Source organism: Diospyros lotus, chromosome 7 (assembly GCF_014633365.1).
Source record: "Diospyros lotus cultivar Yz01 chromosome 7, ASM1463336v1, whole genome shotgun sequence".
Classification (NCBI taxonomy): Eukaryota; Viridiplantae; Streptophyta; class Magnoliopsida; order Ericales; family Ebenaceae; genus Diospyros; species Diospyros lotus.
This window is the reverse complement of record NC_068344.1, coordinates 29,702,065-29,719,340: the sequence shown is the minus strand read 5'-3', so window position 1 is coordinate 29,719,340 and position 17,276 is coordinate 29,702,065. Positions and strand designations below refer to the sequence as shown.

Genomic DNA, 17,276 nt, shown 5'->3' with positions numbered 1-17,276 from the left:
GTACTAGAATGGACATTAATATACAATACAAGAATCAAATTAGATTTGTGACATTCTTTTTATTTTATCATGCAAAAATTATAATATTTATAACGTCATTATTATGTGTATATACCTAGATTTTAAGAGAATGTGGCATTAAACATTATTATAACTATACTAAATCTGTCATTTTCTCCTTAAATTATTTAATCAAGAAAAGAAGAAGAGAAAAAATAAATAAAAAAAAAGAAAGACAGAATATGCGAATTTCTGGAAGAAACTGGAAAAGAAAACAGATTGCGTATTTGTGGCCTGGCGCGCATCTCCAATTGGTGAATAGCAAGCGGCATCGAGAGAGAGAGAGAGATAGAGAGAGAATGGCGTCTTCATCCGCAATTCCTACGATCAGCAGCGGTCTGAGCTTCTACACACCACACTCTTCGTTCTCCAATCATCACCCTGCAAGTGTATTCAAATGCAAGTGAGTTAAATCATACACTCGACTCGACAGTCCTCTGAATTCCCAGTTTTGCTAGTAATGTTCCTCTCCCGTTTTTGGGTGTTTTCTTGATTTTTCTGGTTGGATTCGACGATGATAAAGGAAAAGAAAAGACGGGTCTTCTCTTTCCTACTTTTGCGCGCGGTTTATGACTTGGTTGTGCTATTTTTCTGGTTGGATTCCTAGATGTTTAGGATATTAAATTGGGTTGGAATTACCTTAATGCTTGTAGCTTCGATTACTTTGATGCCAAATAATTGATGGTTTATGTGGCCAAAATTATTGTTTTCCTGAGCTAGAGAAAGTCAATTACTTCAATTTTCCTTGTCCAAGATTTTTACTGTCCAGAAGAATATGATATGGATGTCTATCTATGGTTGTGGCATTCGAGATTCAACTGATAGAGTGCTAATTTAAAAAGTTCTACTTCAATAATCCCTACATTTCTAATTCTATAGGATGGGTGCGGGGTGTTTCTCTTTGAAAATTTGATTGAACAATATTTGTGAAGCTTTGGGGATACCAGGAGCTAAAACTATGTCCAGAACCAAAAAGTTGTATCTAAACTGGAGTTTTAAACTCAATACTGAAATCCAATTGTTAAAGGATTACGATAAATGCGGATCTCCAACTTTTAAAGACACTCTGGTTTAGCTAGAAAGGGAAAGGGAAACAATCAAAGGCAAATGCTAATGGGGAAACTTTGCCCCTTCATGAGACTCATAATAGGGCTTGAAAACAAGACGGATTTAGTTAAAATGAATGAATAAACTTATTACTTATGTAATTTCTCTTCTATCTCACTTTTGGGTCCTCTATTCATCTAATTTTCTCATCTAGCCACTCATTTAAGTTTTTAACCAACCTAATGCACCAGAATAACCCATGAATGCATGTATGGAAATGGATACAAGAGCTTGATATCTTGGACCAACATAATTGGCCATGCACACAGCAAAATTCTTCCATTAATAAAGGTGTACCTTAGAAATACCATTTTAACAAGAAAATAGACTAAGATTTGAACTACCCAACTGCATCCTGTTATTTTTTATCATAGGGTCTAATGCCCAGACACATGCCTTTATCCAATGCATATATATACAAGTGCATGTAATACAACATCATGCAAAACCTATTTGGGACTAAGAATTTTTTTCTTGCAACATCAAAGAATTAAGTGAGAAATTTTCTTGTATAATGAAAGTAACAGATTTATTCAATTGTTGGTCCATGTTGTATTTTCAAGATCCCCAGCCTAAGATTTGAATCAATTAGCCAGAGTTTAATCTTCCATAATTCAATTTTTTTAACCCTGCCATATTATCAAAATCCCAAACTAAGATTTGAACCAATTGGCAGATTTAACTACGAAAAAGGTTGGATCTTCCATTTAAAGGTATAAATTCTTGTAGTTCATCCATGCTGAAAAAACTGTTGGTTAAGGTTGTTAAGGGGATATGATTTCCTTATATGTAATCATGGATTACTTACAAAGAGTTTTAAGGAGATCAAAAATTCTCAAAGGATTCAAATTATTAAATTCTCAAATGACTTGCATGAACTAGATGCTTTTGGTTTTGTGGGTGGCAATTTGATTCATATATGCATGGATCTAACAATGGTAAATTCAGAAAATGCATTTCATAATATATCACTATAGACTATGATATTGGTATGAGAAGGCCACAACTCATGGTAATAATACCAAATAAATATTAAGATCATTAATGATTAATTATGAAGTTGGTGTTTGGTAAAAAATCGTTTGACCCCTTAGCATAGTAAGGTTTTCCACAAAGCATGAGGTTGATAGCAAGGCGAGAAGTTTTGCACTAGTGAGCCCCCCACCCGCCACTCTCTGCTCTCTGCTCTTCCCTCTATAAGAAATTATGAATTGGTTTAGAAGTGACTAATTCATGTAGCAAAACAGTGGATGAAATGGAGGATGTTTGTAGCAAGAGGAAGATTAAAGAAAACTTGGTGGGGACCCCTTAAACATGACATAAGATATAGTAGCCTTAGAGAGGATAGGGCCATGGATAGAGTGTCACGGCCTAGCCTAATAACACTCTTCCTCCCAATTCATATATGAATTAGGAGAACCCAAGACCGAATAGAGAGCAGTGACATATAGAAGAAGAAGGACGAGAGCGAACAGAGAGAAGAATGAGAGAGAGAACAGAGAGTGAAGCACGGGAGAAAACTGAGAATTGGAGGAGAGAGTAGTAAGAATTCTGATTGTCATTCATGTCTCTTCTCTTGCTCGAGTAGGAAGATATACACCAGCATCTGGGAGGAGAGATTCTCCTGCCAGGGTGGGCCCTACTCTTACAAACTTGAGATTCCCTAACCATCTCTACACATGGCAATAACTACCTTCTTCTAGAACTTACAACAGTAAAATAAAGAGGCTATTACTATCTAAGGAATTACAACAACATAAGCAATAAATAGCAACAATAGAAATTTAAAAATAAGCTTCGAAGTGACTCTTCTCGTGACATTTCCCCCCGCCTGAATCGTTTGCTTGTCCTCCAGAAATGTTAAGGAGGCCAGCCGCTCTTGGAAACTATTTGAGAAGATCCAGTAGGTACTCCCAGGTGCTGTCTTCCAAGGGTTTTCCCTGCCGAACACTTGAATGAGGGGAGCCCCATGTTTGTATATCACTCTCCACTCCAAAATAACTTCGAGTTCCACTGTTTGTCCAGCCTTCATAGGAATGAGGGGTAGAGCAACACTCACTGGTTGTTCTCTCACTTCCTTCTTAAGGAGCGAAACATGAAATACACCGTGAATGAGTGACCTTGCGGGCAACCTCAGTCAATATGCCACCTTCCCCACCTTGGCTTCGATAGGAAATGGCCCATGGTACTTAAGACTGAGCTTGGTTGCCCTTCCTCATGTAATGGACTTAAGGTGAGGGTACCTCAACCTCAAGTATAATTCACTTCCCACTTCAAACTCTCGTTCGCTTCTCTTCCTGTCTGCAAACTGCTTCATGTGATTCTGAGCTAAGGCCAATTCTTGCTTCAGCCATTGTGTCACCTCTCTCCTTCGTTGCAAGTAATCGTCTACCAAAACTACCCTGGATTCTTCACTTACCGCAGGCAGGACAGGCGGCTGCTATCCAAATAAGGCCTCAAATGGGGTCATCTTAATGGAGGAGTGGTGGGAAGTATTGTATCACACCACTAGGCCAAGGCCAGCCATTTGTGTTATTCCTTAGGCTGCATTAGGCAGATGCATCTTAGATAGGTCTCAAGACTGTGGTTCACCCTCTCGGTCTGGCTATTCGTTTGAAGGCGATGAGCAATTGATGTGCTCAGCTTTGTTCCCAGTGACCTCATCAATTCCTGCCACATCATGCTGGTAAAAATCCGGTCTCTATCTGAAATTTTGGTCTTGGGAGTCCCATGTAATTTAACCACCCAGTCCAAGAAGGCCCTTGCCACCTCTTGAGCTGTGTAGGGGTGAGTTAATCCTATGAAATTGGCAAACTTAGTCAGTCTATCTACCACTACTAGGATGTTATCCCTGCTTTCTGACTTCGGCAATTCTTCCACAAAGTCCATAGATACACTTAACCAGGCTTGTTCGGGAATAGGCAAGGGTTGTAGTAGCCCAGGGTAGGCTACTGTTTCTAACTTGCATCTTTTACAGATGTCACATGCTCGCACTAGCTCCTTAATCTCTGATTTCATTCTCAACCAATAAAAAACCCGCTTCACCCTCAAGTACGTGTTTTGCTCCCCTGAAAGCCCCCCCATGGGTGATTCATGTAAGGCCTGAAATATCTTCCTCTTTAGGTTTGCCTTATCCCTAATCACAACTCTTCCCTGGTATCTCAGCATCCCTTTGTTTAAAGTATACCCATTCCCCACGTCGACTCCTACCGTTAATCCTTCCAACAAGGGCTTAAGCTTCTCGTCTCCTTCATAACTGTCAATCACCTCTCGATACCACTGGGGCACCACTTCTGTCGTGGCTGCAAAACTCCCCTCTTCATGGCACCTTGAGAGTGCATCGACAGCTATATTTTCTTTTCCCTTTTTGTACTGTGTAATGTAGTCCAACCCCATGAGTTTGGCCATTCCTTTCCTCTGCAGCTCTGTTTGAAGCCTTTGTTGTAATAAGAACTTCAAACTCTCATGGTCAGTCTTGATTATAAATTTTCCTCCCTTTAAATAGTGCCTCCACTTGTCGACAACCATCAATACAACTAGGAACTCCTTCTCATATATGCTGAGTCTTGAGTGTTTAGGACCCAACACTTGACTTAGGAACACTAGAGGCCTCCCCTCCTATACCAAAACCACCCCTATTCCAGGTTCACTTGCATCTGTTTCCAGGATAAAGGCCTTATCGAAATCTGGCAGTCCCAAAACTAGTACCTTGCTCATGGCTTCTTCTGCCTTTGGTTCCCAACTAAAACCTCATTTCTTCAACAATTTAGTTAAGGGCTTGCTAATTATCCCATAGTTCTTCACAAATCAACGGTAATACCCTGTTAACCCCAAAAATCCTCTTAAAGCTCTCATCGAATTTGGCCTCGGCTAGGACACCATGGCCTCCACCTTTTGGGGGTCAGTACTCACTCCTCCTTGTGATATAATGTGCCACAAATATTCCACTTGCCCTTGACCAAATGCACACTTAGATTTTTTAATAAATAGCTGGTGGGATCGGAGGATGTCAAGAGTAGTTCTAAGGTGAAGTAGATGTAGTTCAAAGAAAGGGCTATAAATGAGTATGTCATCAAAGAATACCAATATAAGCTTTCGAAGATAGGATTCAAAAATTCTATTCATGAGAAATTGAAAAGTGGTTGGGGCATTAGTGAGCCCAAATGGCATCACCAAGAATTCAAAGTGCCCATGATGAGTTCTAAAGGCTATTTTGTGGATATCCTCGGGTTTTATCCTAATTTGATGGTAACCCGAGCATAAGTCAAGCTTAGAAAAGAATTGAACATTGTGTAGTTCATCCAAGAGATCTTCTACCAAGGGTATAGAGAATTTATCTTTGATGGTTATAGCATTTAATTGGCGGTAATCCACACAAAACTGCAATATCCCATCTTTCTTTTTAACTAATAGGACGGGGGAAGCAAAGGGACTTTGGCTTGGTCTAATGATGGCTTGTTGTAACATTTCCCTTACCATTTTTTCGATTTCATTTTTCTGGAGCGGAGGGTAACGGTAAGTTCTGATGTTAACAGGCTCAGTGTGTGGTTTTAAGTTAATAGAGTGGTCATGCATTTGGGTAGGGGGAAGTGATTAGGGTTCAAAGAAGAGATCCTCATACTCTACCAATAGTTTGTTAAGGAGGTTTAAATGATGTACCTGATCGGGCATCCCTTGGGGTGCGCTCACCGTTAGGTATATCTCCCCTTGCAGTGCTAGATCTCCTTGTACCTCCTCAGTTGCCACAATCGAAAAGAGGTGTGCCAACTGTCCCTATTTCCCTTTAATCATCCTCTGCAATCTCTTCCCCGATATCATTTTGCACGTCCCCACCTCTTTTCCCTCGGATAATGTCATCTTCCTTCCCTCCTTCTCAAAGGATACTTCCATCCAATTAAAATTAAAACTGATGGGGCTAACCCCTTTCATCTAATCCACTCCTAAAACCACATCACAGCCACTAAGCTGCAGTAGTCTCAGATTTGTTTCGAATTTTTCTCCTTGCATCTCCCAGCAAAAGCCATTGCAGGCCGATTTGCTCAACACCTATTAGCCGTTAGCCCCTTCACACTCAAAAGTTGAGTCCCTGTTAGTTGGCACTTCAGCCTCTTTGTTGTGCTTTCATCTAGAAAGCTGTGAGTACTCCCACTATCTATTAAGATCATGAGATCCTTGCCCTTAAAGTGCCCCTCCACCTTGATGATCTTGTTGTTAGTTACTCCCTTCAAGTCGTGAAGGGAGATCTCTCCATTGTCCTCTGCCCTAATCTCCCTGCCGTCTCCTTCTATTTCCTCTTCTAGGTTCTCCTTTTCATCCCCTTCTAACAAGAGAATCTGCTTCTTATAGGATTACCCTGGGTGGTATTTGTCACCACATCGGAAGCAAAGGCTGGCCAACCTCATTTGTTCCCTTAATTGCTCCCCATAAGGAACTGAGCTCGATTCGCCTACACTCTTCACCCTTTGGTTACCTCTTGCTATATTCGAGTGGTAACTTTTTCCCCCAATAGGGTTTATCTCTAGAGCTACCCCTCTCTATTGTTGCCTTTATTTCTTCATCAGTGCCTCTACAGACATTTCCTGTAATCGAGCACTTTTAGAGACTTGCTCGAATGTCCTCAGCCTCATCATTTTGATCATTGGTCGTAATTCATTATTCAGGCTACTCAAAAAGGTTGACACAAAATAAGCCTATGACAAATGAGGGTTGTGGCATATCATAAACAATCTTAGTTCTTTAAACTTCTGTAAATAAGCCTCAACGCTCCCTGTTTGTTTAAGCTTATTAAACTCTTCTATCGTATCCACCATACTCCTCTCCCCAAATTGCTCACACAATTTTTCAGAGAACTCTCCCCATGTGTAATCCTCCCTCACACTAAGGCACCTTTGAAACCATGCATTCACTGCTTCATTGAAGTAAGCGGCGGCCAGCAACACTCTCTGTCCTCTGGGTATGTTGTGCCATTTGAACATCCTTTCGCATTTCCTTGACCACCACCGGGGGTTAGTTCCTTCAAACATTGGTATCTCCATCCAGGGCATGGGTAACCCCAGAGGGTGGCCATGAGGCTGCTCATTCCTTTCTCTACCCATAACTCCCTCCAATCCTTCTTCAGGCTCTATCTCAATCTCTAAAGTTCCTTCCCTTCTATTCATTCTATTTCTCGGTAAAATGAGATCATCCCTTTCGCGTGGAGGGAAGTCAGGAGCCATTCTTACATGGTTTTGGCGAGTGAACATGAGCATAAACTACTGCATCTGCGCCCCCATGTCTTCCCACAACCTCGCCATGGACCCTTCCAATCTCTGTTTCATCCCTTCCAACGTACCTTCCATCTTGCGATCCATCGCCAAGATCGCCTCATGGTCCCTTTCTCCTTGGATCTCCAGTTGGTCAATCCTTCTTTGGAAATCCGACACAATTGAGCTGACTTGCTGCAACTATGTCTCAAAATTCTTCATGCAGGTCCCTTTCGCCATCACCAATTTGACAGCTTCAGCCAAGAACAGATACTCTGATACCAAAATTGTCACGACCTAGCTTGACAACACTCTTCCTCCCAATTCAGATATGAATTAGGAGAACTCAAGACTGAACAAAGAGCAGTGACAGATAGAAGAAGAAGGACAAGAGCGAACAAAGAGAGAAGAACGGGAGAAAACTGAGAATTGGAGGAGAGAGTAGTAAGAATTCTGATTTTCATTCATGTCTCTTCCCTTGCTTGAGTAGGAAGATACACACCAGCGTCTGGGAGGAGAGATTCTCTTGCCAGGGTGGGCTCTACTCCTCTAACAAACTTGAGATTCCCTAATCATCTTTGCACATGGCAATAACTACCTTCTTCTAGAACTTACAGCTTTAAAATAAAGAGGCTATTACTATCTAAGGAATTACAGCAACATAAGCAGTAAAAAGCAACAATAGAAATTTAAAAATAAGCTTCAGAGAGGCTCTTCTCATGACATAGAGGTAAGGCTGCGGGGGTTATAGGGCTTAATAGGGGTTCCAGGGGCCTTATAATCAAGATATAATCTAGAAAATATGTTATTCTATGTTAATACTATGGAGGAATGGAATGTTACACGAACTAAACTCATTGATTGTAAGGATTGATATTGAATGCAGGACACTTCGAGAGGATTATACCGCACAAACCTGTATTTTAAGACATTACTTAAGATGATGAGTTAAACGAGTACAATAACATCAATTGTGGCCTTGTACAATCATTAGATAATGATTGTGAACTAATTTACAAAATGGCATCAATTTATGTATTTCTGGAGCTATAAAGATGTCTTGAAAAATGTACTATAAATAATTGCATGAAGGCACATTAAAGAGTAAAACAGTATAGGGATTGGCCTTGTGTGATCATCAGTTAATAATGAAATAGTTTCTGAAAATGCTGTCAAATCATGTACCTTTGTATCTATGAAACTTCTTTGTAGAAAATGCAATTTTTATGGTAAGCTTTCTTTGTATGGTAACTTATTTCTTTTGCTTTGAACTTTCTTCCTTTCTAGGTGGGGATTGAGAAGCAATGAGGAGACAAAATTGCTCACCCATAGAACAAAGAGCCAAGCATTTCGTGTCTTGGCAAATCCTAATGTATGCATTACCAAAGGCTTCCACATGTAAAATGCCAATATATTTGGTTTGAATATGCTGAAAGATTTTTTTAGGTATGTGATTAGGATTTATTCGATGAATATCATGTAGTAAAATATCACTGCCTTATGGGTAATGGATTTTGTATCAAATTCTTCATTAAAACTACACATCCTTATGAACTTTTTTCCTCAGGTTTTTTGTAACTTAAATGCTGAAATCAGCTTTGTACAGATATTGGGAAATTTTTGCCACCATTCTATAACCTACTATTCACAGTTAACATGCAGAGTGCTCTTGTTGCTGTATCCCTTTACACTTGCTTCCTCTGACCCACCAGTACTTTTGGAACCAATACAGATAAAATATCTTCTCCACACTGATCCAAAAAAAAAAAATGGAATTCATGTAGCGGAGTTCACCTAGTGAGATTAAGCTTCTAATTGTTGTGGTTGTGGAGAATTTCAAAGGATAAAAGAGAATACACTAGATAACATTTGCCCTAGCCCTGAGGTTCATGTTGGTAGAGAGGGCTCTTTCTTTTCCGTTGACGATTTGCAGAGAACAATAGCACATCTATTTAGAGTTTTATCATAATCTGTTGTCCATCTGTAGTTTTAGCATGTTTGTTTAATCTTCTACTTCATTCTTTTTTATGAGCAAAGGGAAACCATCTTGAGATTAAATGAAAACCAAGCCCACTCTTTCTCCCTTGACTTCTATGCTAATCAAGAGAACAAGTCTTTGTTACAGAATGATATGATGAGATTTTTTCCATTCTATTGTTTAATGCCTTTTATTTCATCTTGCCACCCCTAGAACCTCCCAGAAATAGTTGTCAATAGTGCCCCTATACACGCTTAGGCTCAAGGCTCAGCTGAGGGAGCCTCGCTCTCGCTCTATGAGGTGTGTGCCTTATACCCTAAGGAGCAAAGGCCATGCCTTTTGTGCTTATTTCAAAAGTTTTTTGTTTTCATTTTTTGACGGGCTTGTTAAAATCTACTAGTAATAGATAAGAAAACAATTAAAAGAAATTTAAGAAAACAATAAAAACATCCTACTAGCTATCTAATAAATGCGCGCACCATGCCCTTAGGCTCTAAGCATTATTGCACTTCTGCATGCCTTGAGCCTTTGACAACTATGCTCTCAAAATAAGGGTGCACATCAATTGACATGCATGGATGATGGTTTTTTCTCTACTCCAAAAGTTCTAGTCATCTATATCCAATAAAATTTAAAGAACACTCTTAAGATAGTTATATATGGTTTCATATAGAACTTTTGGGATTATTCCATATGATATATGAAGATTTAAGAGGCATAGCAAGTTTATAGTCCCACTCCCACATTAAAGCATAACAGCATACTGGGAAAAATAATAGAATTTCTTTTCACTAGTGAGAGTGAGACTCAGAACTATACATGTGTACTCAATGACGTTTTACTGGTATGAAACTAAGACCAGATCGCTGAATACCATTACTCATAAGAGAAAGTTATTTATTTAACGTTGGGATATGAGAAAGGGCTTATCTTTGACCATTATCAAAGCCTAACCTTAAAGGCTTAAACCACACCAAAAGCATCTGAACTGGACCCTTCAGAAATTTCAAGTCATGAGAATATTAGGAAGTTGCAGTTTTCTCTTATATATTGTCCTTTCTTGTATGTTTGAATGAATGCCTTGTTTGACGGGTTTGCTATATATGCTTTTTTATCAAGTCTTCTGTTTCATTGTGGACCCTGATGCCACTTATATCAATTTTACTTATTTGTTTCTTCTATATCATGTAGGTGTCTCCCGGGAAGGGTGATTCAGTCAAAAAGGTGATTATGGTTGATCCACTGGAAGCCAAGAGGCTAGCTGCCAAACAAATGGCAGAAATTAAAGCAAAACAGAAACTAAAAGTGAGAATATTTTCCTTGATGTTAAAGCTCTAAGTGATGTTTGTAGATAGTAGGCTACCTTGTACATCAGGATATTGGAAATAAAATGACTTGCTTTCATCCTATCTTGGGCAACAAACTATTGATGTCACCCAGAACATGAGCCTGGAGTTATAAAGTTTTCTCAGCAATTAGCGTTAGAATCATTGAATGTCCAGAGTCACTGATCATAAGTTTTGGGTGTGTAAATTTGTTCTAAATTGTTCTGGCAAGTTGATGTTTCAATCAGAATGAACTTACCTCTTTGATGAGCTTGGCCCCATCTCTCCTTAGCTAGATTGAATGAGTCTACAACCCTGAATTTTTGGTTTTTCAAATCCTGTAATTAGTACAGTGTATTCAATCAATCATAACAGTTTAGGTTAGGAAATAGGAGTATTTGGGGAATAAAATGAACCTCGAGGTGATGGTAAAACTCTAGTGAACCTAATTTGCCTTAGGCAGGGTTGGTGTTTCATGTAGGATATATTAATTTCATTTTGGATATAAAATTTCTGTTTTTTTTTTTTTTTTTGTTTATATGTGGATTTCATTTTATATGATAAGGTTTTAGGATCTTTGATTTGTTTATACTTTAGTGCATCAATAGAGTTGGAAATTGCCAACGAAATGAACTGCTGAAATGAAATGCTATGGTCAATAATGTGTACTTCAGGCATCCTCAAACACACTATCTTGTCCCACTAGGGATTCCATTTGTTCTTGAAATCAAATGCACGCTCAGTGGGAACTGGACTTACTGATGGATTATCATTAAAACTGCACTTGTTTAATACGATTATAGCATGATGTTTCTGTCTTTTTTCTTTTAGTACTTCAGGATATTCATGTTGTTTGCTGGTATACAATTTTTATTGCAGAGAAGACGCCAGATTGAAGCAATTAATGGAGCATGGGCTATGATTGGTCTTACAGCAGGCTTAGTCATTGAAGGCCAGACTGGAAATGGTATTCTGTCTCAGGTATGGCCAGTGTCTTGCATGCTTAGGATTCTATGTTTTACCTTGAAGATGCTAAGACTCTACTACCTATTTACTTCTCGCTCTGTTTCTTCTGAACAGTTGGCTGGGTATTGGAGAGCCATTGTCCATTTTGTTATCAGATAGTCGTCCTTGTGGCATTAAGGAGACTTGGAAGGAACTATATACATGAATCATTCTTTGAAATTGAAGAAGTAAGATCTTTAGAATATTTTTTCCCTTGTATACAATTGATTGTACCTTATGAATTGCATGGCTTATCTCGACGACAACAACAAAAAAAAAAAAAAAAAAAAAGAAAGAATTGTATGACTTCTTGACTTGGTAGAATTTTTCTTGCTTTCTTTTTCTTTCTTTATTTTTGCCCTGGACTGATTGAAAAAGAACACCTCTAATCATAATAAAATTCCTTCTCACTTTTTCTTTTTTGTGGAAGTGGGGAATTGAAGCTTAATGAGGCAGTATCCTCTGACAATCAATTTCATATTATGGTGATGGCTCAAATATATCCTATGCTTTTTACCCCGTTTGATTATTTAGGAATGTGTAGAGTGGAAAGGTTGGCTATGAACTTCAGCAGAAATTACTCATAAAGGTTTTTACAGGATTTTGGAATTATTAGGCATAGTTTTTATAGCAACACTCCACTCCATCCACACTATGGCTCAATTGATCTGCCATGCTTATAACGTAACAAATTCAATTTATACCTTTTGAAAATATGCAACCAATACCCTTATAAAAGCTAATTGGAACGAGATTGCCCCTTCTACCTTAATTATTTCATTATCCCATTAATCCAAAGGGAGGCTTCATAAAAGCTAATGTGGTGATACTATATGCTTGTCACTTCTGAAATTCTCCGGTTCACCAAGGGGGGCTTCATAAAATTTGAAGCTAACTAATGAGAGGTTATTACAGGCACCCCATTTATGGGATTCGTTAGTCATAATCTGGTGACTGTACAGCGACTAATAACTTCAGTTTTACAGTTACAATAACTCATGTCAATTCTTCCCCTTTTAGTAGTCTAAAACAACATTATGGCCCAATCCTTTAGGAAACTGGTGGTCAAATAACTCTTGCTTTGTAGTTGTTACAATATATTCCGCTTTGCGTTAGTAAGATCCATATTCTGTAGCAGCAACTGGTTGGAGATGATTGATCTTATGGACTAAATGCATGGATGCTAGGTTTTTTTAGCCTGCTCTCTACTAATGTGATCATGAAACCTAGGCTTTCATTTTTAAGCCAGGATCAGGCCAAAATCCAGTTCTTTTTTCTCTCTTATTCAATTGCTAGTTTGTTTCTTCTGTTGTATATATCTTCCATGATATACCTTCAGAGTTTAAGAATATACCAACATATTTTCCCAGAAATGAGGTGTGTTGACATATTCTTTGAAGATTCCTTCTAGCCTAGCCTAGTCTAGTCGTACTAAACTTTCTTAATGACTAACCTTGATATTTCCTATTTTATTGGGCCTTCACCTAATCCTCAAAGACAGATAACCGCTGAGACCAGCTCTGCTCTGTTGATTTGTTGGCCTTGGAAGTTAGACAAAGAGGTTCAAGGGTTGGCATAAACAATATTAGAATAGAGGTGAAATACCCATCTAGATAATGAAGCAGAAAAAATTTTAGACCTTAACAGATAGAGGTTCATGTTTCTTAGTGGTAAAGAGGGACAAGGAAGGTCTCTTGTCTTCCTTTGTGGAATTGAAAATGGAAGGAACCTTATCTTCTAGCTGCAGGAAATAGCGCTCTCTCTCTCTCTCTCTCTCTTTCTCTCTCTCTGGTGAAGTGAAATGCAAAGACATAGCTCTCTCTCTCTCTCTTTCTCTCTCTCTGGTGAAGTGAAATGCAAAGACATAGGTAAACATTTACTGCCAAACCTACCGATTGTTGCAGTCATCCAAACTTGAAAGCTGTGCTTTGAATTTGGACAGATCCATCAGACTGGTACTGCAAGGAAATTGATGGAAAATCAAAATATGAGATGATGAGGAAACATTTTTGATGTCTCATAGATTAAAATTTATTAAAAGATTAAAAATTTTAGAAGTTTAAAATAATTTTTAGATTAAAAAAAGTATAATTTTCTCGGGGGTGTTGAACAAATTGAAATAGGATAATTTTGATATTAAAAAAAATTAGAGTTATAAGAAAAAATAAATATTAGTTATAAAAATCTTAATTCTAGTAAATTTTAAAATATTAGGATAAATGTTATTCTTAAAAATCTTAAAGTTAGTGAATCTTAAAATATTAGAATAATGTATAGAATCTTAATTTTATGATATTTGAGAAAGCTCTATACTTTTCTATAAATAGAAGAGATTTCATTCTAAAAAAAATTCGTCTTTGATATTGATTTTAATACGATATTCAAATCTCTAGTTTTTAAATTTAAGTATTGAAATATTTGTGTAAGAATTTTCATGCACTCTCTGATTATTTTGTTTCCAATAGAATTCAAGTAATTGGCAATAACATTTTTAGATAATAAATTTATTATTATGTTCAATTGATAATAATTTTAAATATTTTATATTATTCCACATTGCATTTGACATTGGATGTCTAGAATGCGTGCGAGTAGTATCTTGTATGGAAATGAAAACAAGAAACGTTTTCGATAAGAAATAAAAATGTAGAAATAGATATATTTTTTTTTAAAATAAACATAAATAAGATTCAAAATAAAAATAAAAAATATTTTAAAAATAAAAAAATGACACTATAAAATATTTTCGTACAACATATGCGTGTTCCTTTTCAAAATATGCAGGCAGTTGCTATGGTATGATGCCTTTCCAAGCCTCCTTAAAGGAGGCTATAACTAGAAGTCTCAACAACAAATAATTGGTGATTTTTTAAGTTTGTACCCTGCAGGGATTAGACATTTGAGCTGCCCTTCTCACCTACCATAGAAAAAGAACCGTATTCACAGATAAGGCCTGGGTTTTTTTTTTTTTTTTTTCCTTGAAGCTTTGTCTTTTTGTTTAAATATAAGTTGGGTTAGTTGCCAACATCTCTAACATAAGAATTGCAATTGATATATTCGCTTCATTAAAGTTCCTTGATGTGTCGCTTTTCTCAATGCTATTATCACTAAATCCATGAAATTTTATTTTCCTCCCGTGATTTTCTCGACAGAACCTCGCACAGAAAATATCATCAGAATAATTATGTCACTGTGAGGGTTTTCTTATTTTATTTTCTTTCAAAGTAAAAACGTTGTTCAAATCGTGTTGCTGACTTAGATAAGGTATTTTCTCACACGACGATGAAGATATAAATTTTTTATTGTGGCGTCGCTGTGCAGGAAATTAGGTGCAGGGGCAGCTTCCAAATCCATTGAATGAGACTGTGTCAATGTAGATGTGGGAGAAGTAGTGATGGAAAACGGGGCACACAATGGAGGACCGGTGGAAGGTGTCGTTATCCTGGCGCCTCTCTAGCTAGCAATTCCTTGGAGGCTAAAGAATGATTATTAGTAATAATAATTAAATAAGAAGAGAATAGATGAGAAGAAAAGAAAAGGATTGGATCAATTTGATGTCAATTCAGCTCTCTGTACATATGTTCTTCCGTGGTTCATCCATGGAAGCAGCTTCCTAGGAAAAAGCATTGCTCAATCCCAACCCACAAAAAAAAAAAAAAAGACTTGTGGAGATAAGCCATACACACACTTGTGATTTATTATTAATAATCCAAGGAGTTGGTCAGTCCAATGAACCCAACCCATCAAATTTCTCGCACTTATTAAGTCTTTTTCTCTTCCCCTCATAAGTTTGATTAGGTTGGGAGTTGATTACATAAATTTTGGATTTTTTTATGTATTTTCATCAAGAGCTATATTTAAAATGAAACCATTATATATATTTCAACTTTTTATGGTTTTAGGTTTGGTATTTTTGCAGATTTGAGTTTGGTTTTACCACATAGATTTTAGTAAAATTAACCTGCAATTTATTTGAAATTGTGGATATTTTATAATTGTAAAAATATCACAACATATTGGTGTTGGTCTCTTTTGAAAGGTTGCTTCGTGTCCCTGCTATATCTTTGAAAAGATTATGGTGGGCTCTTCTGCCCTTTATGCCACTCACGACTTTATCAAACCAAAGCGTGAAATGGAATGTCCAATAACGTCTCTCCAAGTGTCCCTATCACACTACTGCATCTGCATGTCCATGTCTCTGTAAAGGTGGATAAGATGTAGTCCTTTGATTGGCAAGCTCTGTCCTTTTGGTACGTGTTTGCCCCCATTTTTTTTTAAAAATGGCTAGGCTACGTTACAACGTAATGCTATTCGCGTGCTCTAAACTCGCTTCTTCTTCTTTTTTTTGAAATATTTATTTATTAATATATTATATTTCATATCATATAATATATTTATGTAAATATATATCATTATAAAATATTTAAATAACATTTCTGAAGTTAAAAAATGGCTTCCTGAAGGTCAAATTAGGAGTGTTTATTGATTGGGTGGGTGTAATTAAGTTGATTTGATTTATTATTTTAAATTAGTTTAGATTTTATTTTATTTTATTTTTTAGAGCAAAGGTCAATTTAAGTTTTTATGAACACCTCTAGTTCCCACCAGTACCACCACACAAAATGACAAAAATTGGAAATCCAATTAGAGAAGATTTCAGGTTTACTTCTTCATCATGCCCATTAAAAACCTGAAAGGGTAAAATACTAATTGTCAAAACAAAACGCATTCAAACTCCAAAGTTGTTTGTAGTTGTACTACCAATCCAATCCAATCCAATCCAATCCAATCCAACCCAATCCAACTTTCAAGATTGAATCACGATATTATATGTTTTCCTCAACAACCTAATTTCCAAACTCAAATTCAAAAGCAGTGTGTTTGAACGAAAAGAAAGAAGAAAACGAGGGAGCGGAAAGAGTCACTCGAGACTATTTAAATTAGTAGAAATCTAAAAACTTATAATAGAGAACAAAGAAATCCATCAAATTGCTTTCAAAGAATACTTGTTTATTAGCGACAAACAATCACGTCGTAATTCTATATAAAAACCTTCATATTAATATTATAAACTGAATGAAACCCGTCTCGAATTCTTTGCCGTATACAAGTCTAAGTCAAAGTCTATGATGGGTATTATTAATAATATATAAATAGAAGCAGAAAGTGAAGGAAGAAATTGATAAGCATGAGCTTCTTCGTTAGATATACGTTAAGATTGACAGATTGGTGAAGTTTATCCATATGGCTAGCGGCAACTCGCAAGCAAAAGCATGCTCTCCCCCCCCCACCCAACAAGAAATTTAGAAATGAATGTGATAAACAAGGATGACTTTGAATTTCGGATGGGCCATGGGGGGGGGGGGGGGCACTAGGCTGATGTGATTAATTCCTGCGCCGCCCTTGGAAATGCCGTGGACGTTTCCTCATCAATTATTCAAACACTGGCATGGCATGGCACGGCTCGGCTGTAAGGCCAAAAGCGAAAAGTAAACGAGCATTATTTATGCATAGGAAACCAGGAAAGAAAGATAGAAAGAAAGCTGGGTTAATGGACGA

At 37.3% G+C, this 17,276-nt stretch overlaps 1 protein-coding gene across 3 annotated transcripts; it reads left to right on the top strand.

Moving 5' to 3' along the window:
- Window positions 1-295: 295 nt before the first annotated feature.
- LOC127806954 (uncharacterized) lies at window positions 296-15,528 on the top strand. 3 transcript variants are annotated; one of them, XR_008024544.1, is made up of 6 exons: window positions 296-463; window positions 8,697-8,781; window positions 10,579-10,692; window positions 11,592-11,693; window positions 11,793-11,905; window positions 15,039-15,528. XR_008024544.1 is itself a non-coding variant. In XM_052344581.1 (5 exons), exons 1-5 carry the CDS (start codon window positions 360-362, stop codon window positions 11,835-11,837), a joined length of 450 nt encoding a protein of 149 aa, XP_052200541.1. In that variant the 5' UTR covers window positions 296-359; the 3' UTR covers window positions 11,838-12,165. The 3 variants fall into 3 exon arrangements, 2 of the variants coding, with proteins under 2 accessions (XP_052200541.1, XP_052200542.1); XM_052344581.1 differs by lacking the exon at window positions 15,039-15,528 and having other exon boundaries at window positions 11,793-12,165; XM_052344582.1 differs by lacking the exons at window positions 296-463; window positions 15,039-15,528 and adding an exon at window positions 506-637 and having other exon boundaries at window positions 11,793-12,165.
- The last annotated feature ends 1,748 nt before the right edge of the window (window positions 15,529-17,276 follow it).

Coding starts and splice junctions, on each gene's coding strand:
- LOC127806954 (XM_052344581.1), top strand. CDS start 360: ATGGCGTCTTCATCCGCAATTCCTACGATCAGCAGCGGTCTGAGCTTC. Junction 464..8,696: donor GCAAGTGTATTCAAATGCAA/GTGAGTTAAATC, acceptor CTTCCTTTCTAG/GTGGGGATTGAGAAGCAATG. Junction 8,782..10,578: donor GTGTCTTGGCAAATCCTAAT/GTATGCATTACC, acceptor TATATCATGTAG/GTGTCTCCCGGGAAGGGTGA.